The 18,616-nt window shown below is 40.2% G+C and overlaps 1 protein-coding gene across 3 annotated transcripts in view; it reads left to right on the forward strand.

The window, feature by feature from the left end:
* SMARCC1 (SWI/SNF related, matrix associated, actin dependent regulator of chromatin subfamily c member 1) overlaps window positions 1-18,616 on the forward strand; it is a 124,508-nt gene that overhangs the window by 85,088 nt on the left and 20,804 nt on the right. For 2 of the 3 annotated variants that reach the window (XM_061128726.1, XM_061128724.1), the window contains exons 22-25: window positions 2,260-2,315; window positions 4,358-4,472; window positions 5,143-5,297; window positions 10,300-10,434. In XM_061128726.1, the coding sequence (XP_060984709.1) occupies window positions 2,260-2,315; window positions 4,358-4,472; window positions 5,143-5,297; window positions 10,300-10,434 (461 nt within the window). The remainder of the gene's footprint in view (window positions 1-2,259; window positions 2,316-4,357; window positions 4,473-5,142; window positions 5,298-10,299; window positions 10,435-18,616) is intronic. The other variant, XM_061128725.1, reaches the window with a different exon arrangement.

Here is an 18,616-nt window from a genome sequence, read left to right on the forward strand (position 1 = left end):
CTCCCACCGTGTCCTTAGGTCTGTTCTCTATGTTTCTCCATTGCTGCCCTGCAGATAAATTTGTCAGTACCATCTTTATAGATTCCATATATATGTGTCGGTATACAATATTTATATTCTTTTTCTGACTGACTTCACTCTGTATAAAAGGTTCTAGGTTCATCCACCTTACTGGTGATGCAAGTGCGTTCCTTTTTATGGCTGAGTAGTATTCCATTGTATATATGTACCACAACTTCTTTATCCATTCATCTGTTGTTGGACATCTGGGTTACTTCCATGTTCTAGCTATTGTAAATAGTGCTGCTTGTTGCTTATTTATTTTATATATAGTAGTTTGTGCTCTTAACCCCCTTCCCCATCTTACCACTCTATCCTTCCCTCTCCTCATTGGTAACCACTAATTTATTCTGTGAGTCTTTCTGTTTTGTTTTTTATATTTTTCATATAAGTGATAACACAGAATATTTGTCTTTCTCTGCCTGATTTATTTCACTAAATGTAACACCCTCCCAGTCCATCTATGTTGTTGCACAGTGTGAAATTTGATTCTTTTTATGGCTAAGTAATATTTGTGTGTGTGTGTGTGTTCCACATCTTCTTTATCCATTCATCCTTTGTTGGATACTTAGATTGTATCCATATCTTGGCCACTGTAAATAATATTGCTCCAAACATTAGAATGCTAATATCTTTTCGAATTAGTGTTTTCATTTCCTTAAATATTTACCCAGGAGTGGAATTGCTAGATCATGTAGTGGGTTTTTGTTGTTGTTTTTGAGGAACCTCCATACTGCACTGATTTACATTCCCACTGACTGTGTACTAGGATTCTCTCTCCTCCACATCCTTGCCAGCATGTGTTTCTTGTGATCTTTTTGATGAGAGCCATTTTGACAAGTGTGAGATGATACCTCATTAGGATTTTGACTTTCATTTCTCTGAAGATTTGCAACTTTGAGCCTCTTTTCTTGTGCCTGTTGGCCGTCTGTTTGTTTTCTTTGGAAAAGTGTTTATTCAGGTCTAATGCTCATTTTCTCATTGAATTATTTGTGTTTTTTAAAATATTGAATTGTGTGAGCTGTTTATATATTTTGAATATCAACCCTTCATCAGTCAATATTATTTGTAAATACTTTCGCCTCTTCAGTAGGTTGTTACCACTTCCTTTTTTGACCTTTGCTTTTTTATCAATAGTTATGGCCTTTCTTCCATTTTTAATATTAATTTCTGCCTTCCCTCTCTTTTCTTGATCTGTCACAGAAGAGATATCTGGATTCTATTATATATTTTAAAACCCTATTGTATTTTTGGTTTTTTTTATATCTTTAATCTTTTTTGCCCTTGTTATTTTCTGACTCCCTCCTCTATTCTATTATTCTTCCTTGCTTTCCTGTAAAGAATGTACAGCTTATAGACTTTGAACCGTTATTTCTTTTCTAATCTAAAAATAAAAAGGCATATTTTACCTTTTCCCCTAAGTGGTATTTTTACTGAATCTCAAAATTACATTTTCAGACATAGAGACATGTGTATTTTAAGCTTCTAATTTCATTGCATTGTGGTAAGACAACTTTGTTACTGACTTGGTCATTGTCATTGACTTCTTGAAATTTGTGAAAACTAGCTTTATGGCTTAATTTCTGATCAGTGTTTTTTTTTTTTTTTAAGAGTAGGTTACACTTTCTATTGATTTCTTTCTTTTGTGTGTGTGTGTGCTGGGAAATGTGATCATGCTCCTGAAGTTTAGTAACTCTCTAGCTCTTAACTGTTTCTCTAGTCCCTGACAGACTCAAAATAAATACTCAAATAAGTATCTTTAAGAATAACGAATTGTTTTTATTTTTGCCTTTTTTTTTCTTTTACTTAAAAAGTGTTTTTGAACTTTTAGTTTTTATGTGTACAGAAAAATGGAGACCCACAGTGGGCAGTTCAGTGCATTTTCACAAATTAAACACACTCATGTAAGCAGCCCCAAGATCGAGAAAACTGATCATTACCAGCACCCCACGCCACCCTTGAACCCACCCCTTTGCTGGTAAACCACTGTCCTGATTTCTAACACCATAGATTACTTTCACCTGCTTTTGAATTTTACATTAGAATCATAAAAGTGTGTGTGGTTTTCTGTCAACCTTCTGGTTGTGAGATCTGTCCATATTACTATATGTAGTTGTATTTCAGATACTCTCAGAACTTTGTAATAGCTTTTACTTTTTCCCCACATTGTACTGTTTGTTCTTATTCCTTTGTTTGTAGAAGGAGCTGAAGAGGAAAAAATGGAAACAGATACTGATGCTCAGCAGCCTGAAAAGGTAAAATGTCAGTCTGTTTGAACTCTCCCACGATAGAAAAGCCACAGAGAGCACTGATTTTCACAGCATAACAGTTTGGGTTTATTTTGATCTTTTGAGTCCCTCTCGGGACTGTAAGTGATTCTGTCAGCCATTTTCACTTTCCTGGTTTAAGGTGCAGTTCTCATAAGACATAATACAGGACATTTGTCATTTGTTTATTTAGTGAGGATTTATCCACTCTTCAGGTTCCCTGGTAGGTCAGCTGGTAAAGAATCTGCCTGCAACGCGAGAGACCTTGGTTCGATCCGTGGGTTGGGACAATCCCCTGGAGAAGGGAACAGCTACCCACTCCAGTATTCTGGCCTGGAGAATGCCATGGACTGTGTAGTCCGTGGGATCACAAAGAGTGGGGCACAACTGAGTGACTTTCACTTTCACTTTAGTGAGGATTTATCTATCCACTCTTCCAGCTTCTGCTTCTGTAATTCTTTTCAGACAGAGTTGGGGAATATGAATACAAAAGACTATTGAAGACTTAAAACTATTGAATTGTAGGGTTTGGGTTCTGTACTTATGCCAGAGGAGAATTAGAGAGTATTGAGGAATTTTCTGGGAGACTTAGCTGTCAGCAGAAAAATATTTGGAAAACTTAACAAGAAGGTGACATTTGAAGTATGTTTTAAAGAGCAGGTAAAATTATAAGGTTTGAAATGAAGAATGGGGAGTCAGATATTCCAGCTGTCAGTGGAGGGGGAGACACTGCAACCAGCGTGCAGAGGGCGTCCAGGTGCCCAGTACTATGTTTGTGTCCTGATGCCTGTCTCATGAAGGCTGTCAATGTGAGGTAAGCCAAGATTGGGGTACAGGATAATCAGTCAGTCACTGTTTAAATGAAGCAAGGATTTAAGCTCTTAATTCCTTCGGGTGCTTTATCATTGTATATAGATAAGGAGAGGAAGGGAATCATAGTAAAATTAATGATTGTTCTTACAGCGTCTCAAATACTGTACTTTATACTTTACATTTATGAATTTATCAAGTTCCTAAAATAGCCTTATCAAGTCAATGATAGTCTCTTCATTTTATAGATAATGTTACATAATTTGTTCAAGGATTTCAAAATTGATAAATGATGCCAGCTTCTGACCATAGAGCAATTGAAGTTTTCAGTCTCCAGAACATGATCATCGATTGCTCTGTTTTGGCTCTTCTAAGAGCCATTGCAAATGGCTGTATTGAAGAACTTTCTCAACTTTTTAAATTTGGCAGCATTTCATTTTGCTTATTGGTTAATACTGTACATCTTATGTATTTTTATTCATTTTATATATTGAAGTATAGTTTATTTGCAATACTGTGTTAATTTCTGTATAGCAAAATTATTATTATGCATATATATACATTTTTTATATTATTTTCCAATATGGTTTATTATAGCATACTGCATATGGTTGTCTGCTGTACAGTAGGACCTTCTTGTACTGTGCATTTTAAGTAACTTTTAATACTTTCCCTGGTGGCTCAGATGGTAAGAGTGCGCCTGCAATGTGGAAGACCTGGGTTCGATCCCTGGGTTGGGAAGATCCCCTGGAGAAGGGAAATACTACCCACTCCAGTATTCTTGCCTGGAGAGTCCCCAAGGACAGAGGAGCCTGGCAAGCTGCATGCAGTCTACAGGGTCGCAGAGAGTCAGACACGACTAAGCAGCTAAGCATACAGACGACTAACCATGTGTTTGTTTGTTTAACCAGTAAATAATGTAAATAAGTCACAGTGACACTCTTCTGGACACTGTGTCCCCAGCATTATAGCAAAGGGGGTGGGACTGTGCTTAAGAAACATGAAGTCTCATGACCATTCAGGAGCTGTGGATAGTGAGAGGTATTTTTCGGAATTTATTGACTTTTTTCCAGCTTTTCTCTGTAAGACTTTTCGGAACCTAGTCCACCTGTTGCCAAAAATAGTGGAACCTTTTGTTACTCTAAGATAACATCACTTGTAAAAGGACCTTTTATTTCATTTTTCTCACTCTCTATCCTTTTCTTTTGTACCCCTTCCAGGCAGAAAACAAAGGGGAAAATGAAACGGATGAAGGTGATAAAGCACAAGACGGAGAAAATGAAAAAAACAGTGAAAAGGAACAGGATAGTGAAGTTAGCGAGGATACTAAATCAGGTACTTTGAGGAAACTCTTTGGACTTTATTATGTAAAACACTAAAAGCACTGGAGAAATGTGAGCAGTTAAATTGTATAGAAATAGTCCTAAAAAAAAAAGAAATAGTCCTTCATTTGCTACATGTTTCTTAACATAACAGTAAATATGGATTTGAGTTTTATTTTGCACTGAGGCACCATCACCATGCTGGTGACTACATTGTTTTCAGCGATTCAGAGACAAACAAATTGTTCGGCTGTGACTGAAGTCAGTACTTTTTTCTTTCCAGTTAGTTGCTGTTATGTCCCATCCTGCCTAACTTGAAAGGCTTCCAGAGGTGCCTGTTCTCGGCTTCTGATTTCCTACAGACCCTAGGATTTCCCAGAGCATCTCACTGACTGATGAACAAACATTTTGGTCTTAGGACTTAGCTCCCCTGAATTTTCCTTTATATCCAAGGGAAACTACATAGAGAGCTCAGAGAAGACAGAGTGTACTATTTAGAAAATCCATCTCAAATAGAAGCCGACTTACATGCATGGAGTGGATCAACAGAAATCTTAAGGGAAAGGCACTGAGATCTCTTTGTAACATCAGTCCTAGTTCGTTATGTGGCAGAGGTGAGAAGTAAGATGGCTTATTCAAACTGGGCACACTGGTAATAAAGCTTTCTGATTTTTTCCCCCCAGAAGAAAAGGAGACTGAAGAGAACAAGGAACTCACTGATTCTTGTAAAGAAAGAGAAAGTGATGTTGGGAAGAAGAAAGTAGAACATGAAATTTCTGAAGGAAATGTAGCCACAGCCGCAGCAGCTGCTCTTGCCTCAGCTGCAACGAAAGCCAAGGTTTGCCCCTGACAGCTCTTTTCCTAGTGCTCTCTTAAGCCATGAATGGCTGTATTGTTTTGACGTTACTGGGAATATTTAGTATAGAGAGCCTTGCATCTCATAGGAGATGATTGTTTGTTTGAATGACATTTCTAGGTTAAGAATTCCATGGGCAGGAGGATGGTGAAAATAGCCGACCTGGGCCTAAATGGTGGCTGCTTTCGATTCATTCATTGTGTCATTCATTCAGTCTTCTGAAGACTGCAGTGATTGAAGGCAGAATTTAGAGTCTCTCAAATGTGCCTGCAGAACTTGTCTTGGACTATAGTTTCAATAATTTCTACCAGATTGAAATATTTGTAATTTTTAAGACAAAAATCTGTTTCCTTGTATAAATACTTCACCCTGCTCTTAGAGACTGGAAGGAACAAGAAGGAACCTAAAATAGCTCTTTTTCTTCTTGAATTTGCCAGCTTTTCTGGGGGTGGTTTTCTCTATTTATAACATGGTATTGGCTTCCCAGCATATTTAAGAAGAAAAGAGAATGTTATTTTCCCTGCTTTGTGTTAAGTTAGCACTTTAAAGCTTTCCAGGCATGAATATGTCAAGTTTAAAAAACCTATTTACCCCCTTTCTATTTTACCCTCAAAAGTAGTCTCCTTTCATTATAGGTTACCACATTTTAAGCAGTGGTTACTAGGACATGGCTAATCATTTTATCTGGACCTGTTCTTGATCCATTGGTAAAGATGTTTTTCATGGTGTTTAGTTACCCAGACTGTTTAGCTGTTGTAAACTGTTTCTCCAAGTGTTTAATCTGTGTGGCATGGCTTATAACATGCCACACAGATCCATTGATGACCCAGTTCAAACCATAAGAGCACTGTTTTGAGTGCCTGCCCATCTGATGTAGGTCAGACGATGTTGGGGAGGGTTGCTCATGGGTCACAGAATTGTTCAGTCAGATACCCCAGCTGAATGTTACTTCACAGTAGATTGAGGTCTTGCATATGCATACTAGCCAGTCTCTTCCAAAGATGTGTCCTGATCTTCATGGTTCTTAAGTATAATTTTAGGTATTCGCTCTTGTCTGCCACCCCCGATGTCTAGGAATTTGTGAGAGGTACTCTTGTTTAAGTGAATACTGATGGGGACAGCAATTTGTTGTTTCATATTTGTTTGGTTTTGTTCTTCCTTCATTGGAAGCATTTTTTGAGTCTGTCTTCTGCCAGGTTCGACTCCTGGCTATCTCAGTGTCTCTAAGCTGTCCAAGTTATTTCTGTTCATGCTGTCATCAGTTGGGCATGTTTTCTTGAAAAATGAGCCAAGCCAGGAGGGCTTCCCTCATTTGTGCCTTTGCATCGAAAGACACAGCCGTCCACCCAGTCTTCACTCAGGTCACCTTTGCATTGAAGTATAAGTTAGACACAAATAAGTAGATACATACGTCTACAACTAGTAAATTTTTTCACAGGCTGAACCCACCTATTGACTCATAAATAGCACCCATGTCAAGCTGTATATATAATCTTACCTGCTCAGCATTAGCCTCTTGATATCCCTTCCAGTGACTGCTTCCCTTCAGAAGTAGATGCTGCATGCCCCCTAACAAGTTACTTCTTATGAAAGAAATCATATGCAGAAAAACCTTTAAAAATACCAATATGAACATAGTACTTTCTTAAGTAATCTCTGTCTCTTCAGGCTCGAACTCCTTAGGGAATTTGGGGATCTTCCCTGATTGGGACCCTTCTCAGTTCTCAAGTGTCATTTCTCGCCCGTCTGTCCTGAACTCTCACTGTCCTTTCCCATTATTTCTCCTCTCCGTACTACTCTGTGTGCGTCACTGTAAGTTTCCAAAGAAGGAGTTAAAGTGGTAGGTGACCATAAACAGTCTCAAAAGTCTTTTTGTGCTTTGGGCACAAACGTTTGTACCATTGACCACCTTGCCACTGCTGTTTGACTCCTTCATTACAGAGGAACTGCTCTTATGGATCAATTACCGTGGCCCTTGGTTAGTCTGGACAAGGTTTAGAAGAGTGTCCAAAGAACATTTTCTGTCCAGGTCACTGAATTTCCACCCCCTCATCAATCATTCACTCCTTATTTCTAACAGACTGGGAACTTGGGTCTTCATTCTTGGAACACCTGTGTCTTCCACTGACTTGTGAAAATGTTACAGATGCTCACACTATATGACTTGGCACATGAATTGTTCCCTGCTACTTACAGCTTGATCTGATACATTTCACAGCACACATAATCATTTTTGTGCTACATGGTAATTAAGGAGTAAGGAATTTACTTAAATTACTGTGATTAGTACAACTTATCTAGGCTATCCAAGTTTTCTGTTATTCTCGTTTTTGTTCTTCTGCGTCTATAAACAGCTTTGTTATTAAGAGTTTTCCTTGATACATTTTAATTGTCACACTCTGACATGGAGTGGTAATTAAAGGTTCTAGATCTAGCTCCAAAACATATAGAGTGGGCATGCTTTCTGGCTTTCCCCATCCTTGCCAGATGAGGGGTTTTTGGGTAGAAAGATCCGCTTTTTCATTCCACCTGCTGACACGCTGTGGGCTAACTCACCTGAAGCGCAGTGTGTGGGTGTGAGAAAGCGCTGCTGGCTTAGTGCTCCCCCTGCTTTCCATCTGGGTTTAGGTGGAAGAAACCGTCCAGAACTACTGCTGAATAAACTTAGAAATTCCAGAAAAGAGAATATGTCCTCCTTTATCAGTAGCAGTAGGATTCAGTTCTCATAAGATAGCAGAAATCACATAGACATTTACTTCAGGTTTTTTTTCTGCTACCATGCCATCTCCACCTACTTTAAAAAGGATATTTGTCTTCATGGTAACTGGGTGTTTGTTTTAGGACATCAGGAAGATTTTTTTTCTTATCCCTCAGAAATATATCATAACTTGCTCCCTTATGCCTGAAATTCTCTCGAGATAGGAAAATTGTATCTTTTTCTCATTTTACATGAAGTTAACCGGAACACATTTTTCAATAGCATGTGTAGGATTTTGAGTCCTTGATTTTGGAAATTCGTCTTTATTTTGCACCTCATTAGGTTGTACTTGAAATTCTAGACAGAAGTTTATTATCCATCAAAATTTGGAAGGCATTTTTACCTTTGTTTTCAAAAACCTAGTTTTCCTTTTGAGAAGTCTGTCATAGTCTGAATTTTTGTTTATAACCTTTTTCTTTTTTTGGTCTGTTTGAAAATTTTTAGGATTTTCAGTCTTGTGTTCTTAAATCTCCAAAGTTCATTGCTGTGGATCTTTTTTTTTTTTTTTAATGTTTATTTTCTTACATGGCAATAATCCCTTTGTGTTTAATAACTTGAGATCTTCAGTTTTGAGAGGAAGTATTTTGCTGTATTTATTTGCTAATGAGTGGGGATGTCCCTAAGTTCCTTGGCTTCCCTTGCATCTCAGCTGGTAAAGAATCTGCCTGCAATGCAGGAGACCTGGGTTGGGAAGATCCCCTGGAGAAGGGAAAGGCTACCCACTCCAGTATTCTGGCCTGGAGAATTCTATGGACCATAGTCCATGGGGTCGCAAAGAGTCGGATACAACTGAGCGACTTTCACTTTCATTTTCCCTAAGTTTCTGTATTTCTCTCAAGAAAGTAGAACATTTTCTGCCAAATCCAGCAGAGTTCTAGAGTTCCCATTCTCATTTCAAAAAGCAAAACAAAACTAGAAACTGGTAACATTAGTCTCTTGTGAAGGAAGAGACACAAGTGAGAAGGAAACTTACTTTTTATTTTACACCTCCTTGCATATTGAATTTTATCACATCAGAAGTACAGAATTATAACACTGTCAATGAGAGTAGGCTTAGAATCATGTAATCTTTATTTTAACTTTTGGTATTATTGATGCAGCTTAATGTAGTTTAAGGAGGCAACATGACCATTAATAGCTATAGATTCTTTCATAAAATCTTTTGCCTACACTTCTGAATCTTCCTGCAGATAAATCTCCAAAAATATAAAACTATTTTTCTTTATCAACTATAAAAGTATGAAAAATAAGGCTGTTATTTAATAAGTGTTCTCTTTAGTTCCCCAAAACCTATATTAAACTCCTTGTGCATGTTCACTCCTTCTAGATTTTATAAGAAATACAGATTAGTAAGACAGCTACCCTGTGTTAATTCTCAAAACCTTGTGTAGAAGCAAGATAAGCGCACAAACTCAGCTGATAAAATAGTGGAAATAGTGTTGGGGGGCGTGTTGCTGTAAGCTCTTGGGTGGTGTCTGGAGAAGGTGGGATTGATCTTTTGCACATAGTCAGGACATTGGCCAAGTATGGGATCCTTGTACTCTCTGGGTGGTCTTCAGTCTTCTCTGAGTGATGTGACATCTTCCTCTGGGTGCTGCTGAGTTGACAGAAAATGAGAATAGGACTCATCAGTCCTGTTGCAGAGAGTGAGTGGTACATTCTTCCAGAATGTCTTCCTGTATATCTTCAAACTGGAGGTGAAGTATTGTTCACTTCCTTTCCTCCCTGTTCCCAGTAGGCCCTCACTAGGCGCTTTGCATCTGTGTGCTGGGTGCTGAGAGAGACCACTGCTTGCCTGCCCCTGGACAGTTGCTAAGGAGAGAAAGGCAGACTTACAGAGTGAGGGTTGGGGACAGGCTCGGTGGTAGATGGGGAAGTGCCCTGCAGGCCATTCTGTCCTTCTCTGTGCCCATCAAGGCCTGGATTCATTCTCTCCTCCCTGGTGGGCTCTTTGAGGAGAGTAGACTTTCATGGTAGAAGTTGCCTTTTAATCCTTAAAAAGGGTTGGTTTATATCTGTTAAGTACTAGAAATTGAGGTATGGATAGCTGTCAAATTGAAATAAATGGTAGAAACTTACAAACAGGGCATCTAGGGCACCATTCTTAATTACATAATTCCCACTTTCAGTAGCAAATTCAGCATTGTCTTACTGTTTTGTTTTGTTTGTCTCACTGTTTCTAAGTAAATGTTTACCTGAATACCTCAAATGTTTTTTTGCCCTTAGCACCTGGCTGCCGTGGAAGAGAGAAAGATCAAGTCTCTGGTAGCTCTCCTGGTTGAGACACAAATGAAGAAACTGGAGATTAAACTTCGACATTTTGAAGAACTAGAAACTATCATGGACAGAGAGAAAGAAGCTGTAAGTAATGGGAATTTTATAGTGGCTTTTTGACAGTTAACTTGGATCACTTTTCATAAAATAGAAAACTAAAGAAAATGTGGCGACCTAATTTATTGGTCTCCATTGCTATCATTTAACTTTTTCTGTATTTGCTTTGCCCTTTCAAAAGGATTATCAGTCAGTAGTGGTAAATTAAAGGAAGTCTGAAAATAACTATCTAAACCTCAGTTTCTTACACTTCTTGGTTTGCAGATACTTGAAGGTGTCAGATTCTCCCTTTTTCAGTAGTCAGATCTTAGACTTACTGTGTTACTTATGTGTTATGTTCCCTCTCTCCTATGGAAAACCAGGTCTAGAGGAGTAATTGTAAGCAGCATTTTGGGGGGTGTACATTTTTGATATGCCCCAAACAGGACCAAAAGAATTACGGCAAACGCCAAGAATAAGAAGAGAAACCACAAGAAATAAGAAACATAGAAGCAGGGAAACATTTGATTATCTGAAGAAACTTTTTTTTTTTTTTTTTGAGAAACAGAGATGAAGTTCTCTGGAGAAGTTTTTTTTTTTTTTTTTTTTGATGAGTTGACCAGGAAAGTCATGAGTTGATGACTTTTCTAAATAATGGCTAAATTTGAGGATTTAGCACTTAGGAATTTTTCGGATTGTTTTTGACTTCTTTCTCAGCATGTCATATGCTGGTATCTCTAAATGAGACAACCTTAAACCATTCCAGAAGAGTTTTAATCTTAAGGATCCATTTGCATCTGTTGAACTCTTTCTTTGTTGTCAGTCCAGGCAAGTCCTCTCTCAGATTCATGTTGACTAGCTCAAGAACTATCACAGTAGCCCATTTTCATTTTATCCTAAGACCTGTTCTGCCTCTTACATTCTGGCCCTGTGAAGAATACACTGCTTCCGTAACTATCCTGCCCACACCCTGTGCCCTCTTATCCCCAGTCCCGTAGCCCTGTAAGTATCTCTAATATCCCCTGCCCTCTCCTGTCCCAGGAGCTTCTGGCCACCCTGTCCCATCTGCGTATCTGAGCACCAGCCGTGCCGCCGCACACCAGATGCAGGCTTCCGTCATGGCTCTGTGCACCTGCTCTTCCACCAGCAAGGTGTTTTTCCTGCTCTTTGCCAGCCTCCTGCACCTCTGGGTGACTTGTCCTCTGTGTCTGCTGCTGAAGCAGCCTAACAGAGCACTTACTGTATTGTAAATGCTAGTTCATGCACACGCCTCCCTTACCAGAGTGTATACTTTCTTGAATGTCTTGTTCACACACAACTGGCACATCATGGGTGCTTGTGTAAATGTCTGTCGAATGAATACATCAGTGTCAGAAGCTGGGAAAGTGGAAAAGAAAGTTTAACTTTGGGGACTTGACTTTAGTTTAACAGTGAAGACAGAGAACAGGTGACAGTATTGTGTGTTCAGTTCCTGTGGGAACATACCTGGAAGACGTGGAGAGGATGTTAGAGAAAACATCAAGAGGTGAGCTGGAACTTTGAAGAATGAGTGCATGTGTTTATCTTAGCCTAAGAAGCTGCCCTTGTGTCATTTGATAGCCTCTTACAGGGTATTTGGAATAACAGGGAGCAAATAGCTGTGAAAAGAAGCGAAAAGCAAAGGAGAAAAGTAAAGATAAACCCATTTGAATGCAGAGTTCCAAAGAATAGCCAGGAGAGATAAGAAAGCCTTCCTCAGCGATCAGTGCAAAGAAGTAGAGGAAAACAACAGAATGGGAAAGACTAGAGATCTCTTCAAGAAAATCAGAGATACCAAGGGAACATTTCATGCAAAGATGGGTTCGATAAAGGACAGAAATGGTATGGACCTAATAGAAGCGGAAGATATTAAGAAGAGGTGGCAAGAATACGCAGAAGAACTGTACAAAAAAGATCTTCATGACCCAGATGATCACAATGGTGTGATCACTCACCTAGAGCCAGACATCCTGGAATGTGAAGTCAAGTGGGCATCGCTACGAACAAAGCTAGTGGAGGTGATGAATTCCAGTTGAGCTATTTCAAATCCTGAAAGATAATGCCATGAAAGTGCTGTGCTCAATATCCAGCAAATTTGGAAAACTCAGCAGTGGCCCCAGGACGAGAAAAGGTCAATTTTCATTCCAATCCCAAAGAAAGACAATGCCAAAGAATGCTCCCTAAGAAGGCAGTTAGGGAATATACAGAGTTTGTCTGGGAACCAACAAGATGAAAACTACTGACCCCGTTAAGGTGAGGATGCTGAGCTGGCCCTGGGTTCGAAACTCAAGAGAGTCTGCCCAGTTGTGCAGCCTTCCATGCCAAATGGATGGCACACGTCATTCAAGGGAACAGGTGACAGACATGGGCTGTGTTGCAGGTTGGAGAGAACTGGAGGGCCTGGGCCCTACCTACAGCATTCTTACTTGAATTCAAGGGGAGGAAATACTTGGAGGCCCATGAGGATCTGTGTCTTGATTTCATTTATAGCTTCTGGACTTGATCGCTCTCATTTGGCTAAGTACAGAAATCGTATACCTTTTGAAAGAGAGACACTGTAGGGAACTCAAACCTATGAGAAACCTTCTGGAAGTGAGAGTAGATGAGAAACTAACACAGAGATAGCACATGAGGTAAGGAGGCCAAGGGAGTTCAGAGGAGGCTGTGATGTAAAAATTCATGTTGGTAACACAGATTTTCAGATCAGAGTTGTTTCAGTCATGGCTTTCTCAGGCAAACATATCTGCTCATTTCTATGAGATTTAGAAATTCTGCCATTTGAGGAAGTCAGGTCAACTGACGTTAGTAACAGTGAGAATATTCTCAGGCTTCCAAGGGTCTTCCTATTTTTATTTCACCTGAGCTCTGCACGCCTCGGCCAGAGAGCCTGCATCCCACTCTAGAAAGTACAGACTTTGGCCCTGGAGGCACCTGACACATTACCATAAAGTACCTATAAAAATCTTACAGGAGGACTGTTACTAGAGCAGTATAGTACACCACACAGCCACACATATTACCTTCCAGGAAGGGAAGGAATATGGGGAGAGACGATGCAATTAAAAGGTACATTTTATGTTTTAATGATGTCAGCAATTTGAAAGAATTGTGAGCTCAACTTTCAAGGAAGTTAAAATGCAGGTTGCCAACTTGAAAGGTCATCCATGAGCTAAAAGATGGGACAAATTCAGGATTGCCTCCAATTGTCAAGGAGATCTTTCTGGTAGAGGAAGGACTGATCTGAGCTGGTTATTTTTTTTAAAAAAAGGTCCAAATCCAAAACTGTGAAGAGGAAGGTATGATTGCTAAGGAGACCAAGAGTCTCCTTAGACTACTTAGGTCTACTGCCCAGATCTGGCAGTATTCATGGCATAGACAGTGGATTAAGTTCATTAGTTCATTTAGTGAATGTTTATTGAACACCTACTTTGTTCTAGGCATGTTAGGTGCTGGGGATACACTGGTGAATAAAACTGTTTGCCTTACTTAGTAGACCTTAAATATTAATGAAGGATGATAGATGTTGTGTGCTGTATATCTGTATGCATGTGTGTTACTGTGTATAGATACATACCATTTGCTGGCATATTGAGTGCAGCACTTTTACAGCATCATCTTTCAGGATTTGAAATAGCTCAACTGGAATTCCATCACCTCCACTAGCTTTGTTCATACTGATGCTTTCTAAGGTCCACCTGACTTCACATTCCAGGATGTCTGGCTCTAGGTGAGTGGTCACACCATCGTGATTATCTGAGACTGGAAAAGGTCAGTTTTCATTCCAGTCCCAAAGAAAGGCAATCCCAAAGAATGCTCAAACTACCGCACAACAGCCCTCATCTCACACACTAGTAAAGTAATGCTCAAAATTCTCCAAGGCAGGCTTCAGCAATACATGAACCGTGAACTTCCAGATGTTCAAGCTGCTTTTGGAAAAGGCAGAGGAACCAGAGATCAAATTGCCAACATCCACTGGATCATCAAAATAGCAAGAGAGTTCCAGAAAAACATCTATTTCTGCTTTATTGACTATGCCAAAGTGTTTGACTGTGTGGATAACAATAAACTGTGGAAAGTTCTGAAAGAGATGGGATTACCAGACCACCTGACCCACCTCTTGAGAAACCTATATTCAGGCCAGGAAGCAGCAGTTAGAACTGGACATGGACCAACAGACTGGTTCCAAATAGGAAAAGAAGTACATCAAGGCTGTAGATTGTCACCCTGCTTATTTAACTTATATGCAGAGTACATCATGAGAAACGCTGGGCTGGAAGAAGCACAAGCTGGAATCAAGATTGCCAGGAGAAATATCAATAACCTCAGATATGTAGATGACACCACCCTTAACGGCAGAAAGTGAAGAGGAACTAAAAAGCCTCTTGATGAAAGTGAAAGAGGAGAGTGAAAAAGTTGGCTTAAAGCTCAACATTCAGAAAACTAAGATCATGGCATCTGGTCCCATCACTTCACGGCAAATAGATTGGGAAACAGTGGAAACAGTGTCAGACTTTATTTTTTTCTCCAAAATCACTGCAGATGGTGATTGCAGCCATGAAATTAAAGACGCTTACTCCTTGGAGGGAAAGTTATGACCAAATTAGATAGCATTAAAAAGCAGAGACCTTACTTTGCCAACAGAGGTCCATCTAGTCAAGGCTGTGGTTTTTCCAGTGGTCATGTATGGATGTGAGAGTTGGACTGTGAAGAAAGCTGAGCGCCGAAAAATTGATGCTTTTGAACTGTGGTGTTGGAGAAGACTCTTGAGAGTCCCTTGGACTGCAAGGAGATCCAACCAGTCCATCCTAAAGGAGATCAGTCCTGGGTGTTCATTGGAAGGACTGATGCTGAAGCTGAAACTCCAGTACTTTGGCCACCTCATGCGAAGAGTTGACTCATTGGAAAAGACCCTGATGCTGGGAGGGATTGGGGGCAGGAAGAGAAGGGGATGACAGAGGATGAGATGGCTGGATGGCATCACTGACTCGATGGACATGAGTTTGAGTAAACTCCAGGAGTTGGTGATGGACAGGGAGGCCTGCGTGCTGTGATTCATGGGGTTGCAAAGAGTCAGACAGGACTGAGCGACTGAACTGAACTGATACATACCATTATGTTTCAGGATGGGTAGGTGAGACTGGGAGAGGCAAGGTAAGGGTTTGAGTATTAACTGATGTCATCTGAGTAGGCCTTGGCAAACTGACAGTTGGGTGAATGTCTTTAAGGCCTAGAAACAGCCAGTGTCAGACTCTTGAGGCTGGAGCATGACTGACATGTTTGAAACTAAGGAGTAGGTAGGTGGGTGGGAGTTAGGAGGAGGGAACAGCATGAAGTCAGGGACAATAGTGCTCTAATTACAGAAGTCCCTTATGACAAATTAAGGACAAAAGAGCAAAAAGTTAATTTTATACTGCCCCGGAAGAATAGTTTCCTGTGTATTTGTATTGACAGTAGTTTGTCTCTGTGCGTGTGTGTGTGTGTGTGTGTGTGTGTGTGTGTGCGCGCGCTAAGTCACTTCAGTCACGTCCAACTCTGTGACCCTAGAGTCGGACATGGGACTGCAGTCTGCCAGGCTCCTCTGTCCATGGGGTTCTCCAGGCAAGAATAATGGAGTGGGTTGTCATGCCCTTCTCCAGGATATCTTCCTGGCCCAGGGATCAAACCCAGATCTCCTGCTGCTACTGCATTGCAGGCAGTTTCTTCATACCTCTGGGCCACTGGGGTAGCCCCCTTTCATGTTTGTATTGCCTGTCATGTAATTGAATCTACTGCTAGACAGGCACCATGACATTATGAATAGTTTTATCTGAGATTAAGAAAGCTGTACTTAGAAGTGAGTTTACTTGAAAAGACATTAGGGCTTCAGGCAGCAGGCACTTTACTAGGACTTTGCAGGTGACCGGTCACAAAAATGATGTCGGCTCCACTTTGGGATTTCCACCTCCAAAAGCAGGTGTGGAAGCAGAAAGATGCAGTTGTGCTGTTTTGTTTTTCCAGAGGTGTACAAAGGAATGATGATACCCACTTTTTTCTGAAGTGGATTTCTGTTCATTGATATCAAACTTTTCAAAGGAAGGTGTGTTTATTTACTTCAGTTCTGAGGCCAAGTAGTCAGAGTCTTCAAGGCTCTGCCACTACCCTTGGCAGTATAGATGGGTTTTTGAGGCTCCCACCTCCTTTTACTGTTTTCCACCCCTCCTCCCTGTTCTATGCAAATGAAGTTGGGAGAGAAGCTCTGTGTGAACTTCAGCTGCAGTTGCAGCTTGCAGCTGTGTGTGCGTTTGGGGTCTTGGTGTAGAAAAGTGCTCTGTTGTGTTCCGGTTCCGCTTGGATTTGCTGCTTTATACATACACAGTGTGTGAATGAAGAGGGAGAGAAAGGCAGAGTTTGAATGCCGTGGGGGTCGGGGGTGTCTTCAGATCAGAGCCACAGGCAGCTTTGTATGATACTGGGTTCCCTAAACCCAGGTTGGAGCCGTGAAAGAAAGTGAACGGATTCATTAACTCCCTGTTTATAGGAGTAATCTACACTATTTGGCTTAGCTGCTGTGGGAACTTATCTATAGTCTTTGATCATAGAAAAGGGAGAGAAGAAAGTCAGTTTATCTGAAGCATGTAACTTGGTCAGTTTTAGTGTTTTGTTTTGTGATTACACAAACAATATGAATACATTAAAAAGTGACTTCAAATTTATTCCTAGGAATAATCACTGTTAATAATTTAGTGTCTTCCAGCACATTTTCAATGAGTAGATAATGTTTGTATGTGACCACAAAGTATATATATATATATATATATATATAATTGTTATAAATATTATTATTGCAACTTGCTTTTTTTCTACTCTGTATCTCAGACATAAATGTACATCAAAAATAATACATTAATGACTATCCTTATACAAACATACATACAGTTTTCTAGCACAGATTTCCACATGTAGAATCACTGGTTTATTGGTTTTGTGAATTTCAAATTTTCTCAGAACTGTCGTACTCTCCTCAGAAATACACAGTTCACATTCACATTTGATTGCCACAAAAGTGGCAGTGAGATTGAGTAACAGTGGTGGTGCTAGTGGTAAAGAACCCACCTGCCAATGCAGGTTAGACGTAAGAGATGAGAGCTTGATCCCTGGGATGGGAAAATCACCTGGAGGAGGGCACGACAACCCACTTCAGTGTTCTTGCCTGGAGAAGCCCATGAACAGAGGAGCCTGGTGGGCTACAGTTCCTAGAGGCACACGGAGTCGTACACGGCTGAAGCAGCTTTAGCATGCAGGCAGCAGTGGTCAGTTACTTGTAACAGAGAGAGATGCCTTTTTGTATGGTGCGGCCAGTACGTGTCCCTCAACTCGGCTGCATGCTCCCCAGAACAGAGGTGGTCCTCCTGGAGCCAGCTGGTAACCTGCCGTGGACATTGCTCTCACTTTACAGGACCTGTTCGTTGCACGTTTAATCTAAAGCTTAAATTGGGTTCTTTTTTTTTTTTTTCTGTTTTAAAACTATTTTTCTTTTAGTTTTATTGCAAGACAATGGATGTAGGATATCATAAGTTAAGGTATACAACCTAATGATTGACAAAATTAGTTAACATTCTTCATCTCACACAAATACAAAAAACTTTATCATGTGATGAGAACTGTTATTTTAAAAAGCTAATGTTGCTTAGTCACTCAGTCATATCTGACTCTTTGCGACCCCATGGGCTGCAGCCCTCTAGGCTTCTCTGTCCATGGGATTTTCCAGGCAAGAACACTGGAGTGGGTTGCCATTTCCTTTCCCATTAAATTGGGTTCTTTCCAGGTGTGTGTGTATGTGCGTATCTATATTTAATCACATCCTTTTTAATTCTAATTATCTTTTAATTACTTTGTATGTTTTGAAGTGATAATTGAAGCTCATGAGAAAATAGTATAATTGAGTTTAGTTCATTTTAGACCAAGATTGGACTTCCCTGGTGGCTCAGATGGTAAAGCATCTGCCTACTATGCGGGAGACCCGGGTTCAATCCCTGGGTCAGGAAGATCTGGAGAAGGAAATGGCAACCCACTCCAGTATTCTTACCTGGAAAATCCCATGGACGGAGGAACCTAGCAGGCTACAGTCCATGGGGTTGCAAAGAATCAGATGACTTCACTAGACAAGGAAGGTGGGGTAAATTTTTCCCTCCAAGATTAATACTTTGATACTAAGGTCAGCTCCTAAAGAAAGGCT

Source organism: Dama dama, chromosome 24, assembly GCF_033118175.1.
Source record: "Dama dama isolate Ldn47 chromosome 24, ASM3311817v1, whole genome shotgun sequence".
NCBI classification, from domain to species: Eukaryota; Metazoa; Chordata; class Mammalia; order Artiodactyla; family Cervidae; genus Dama; species Dama dama.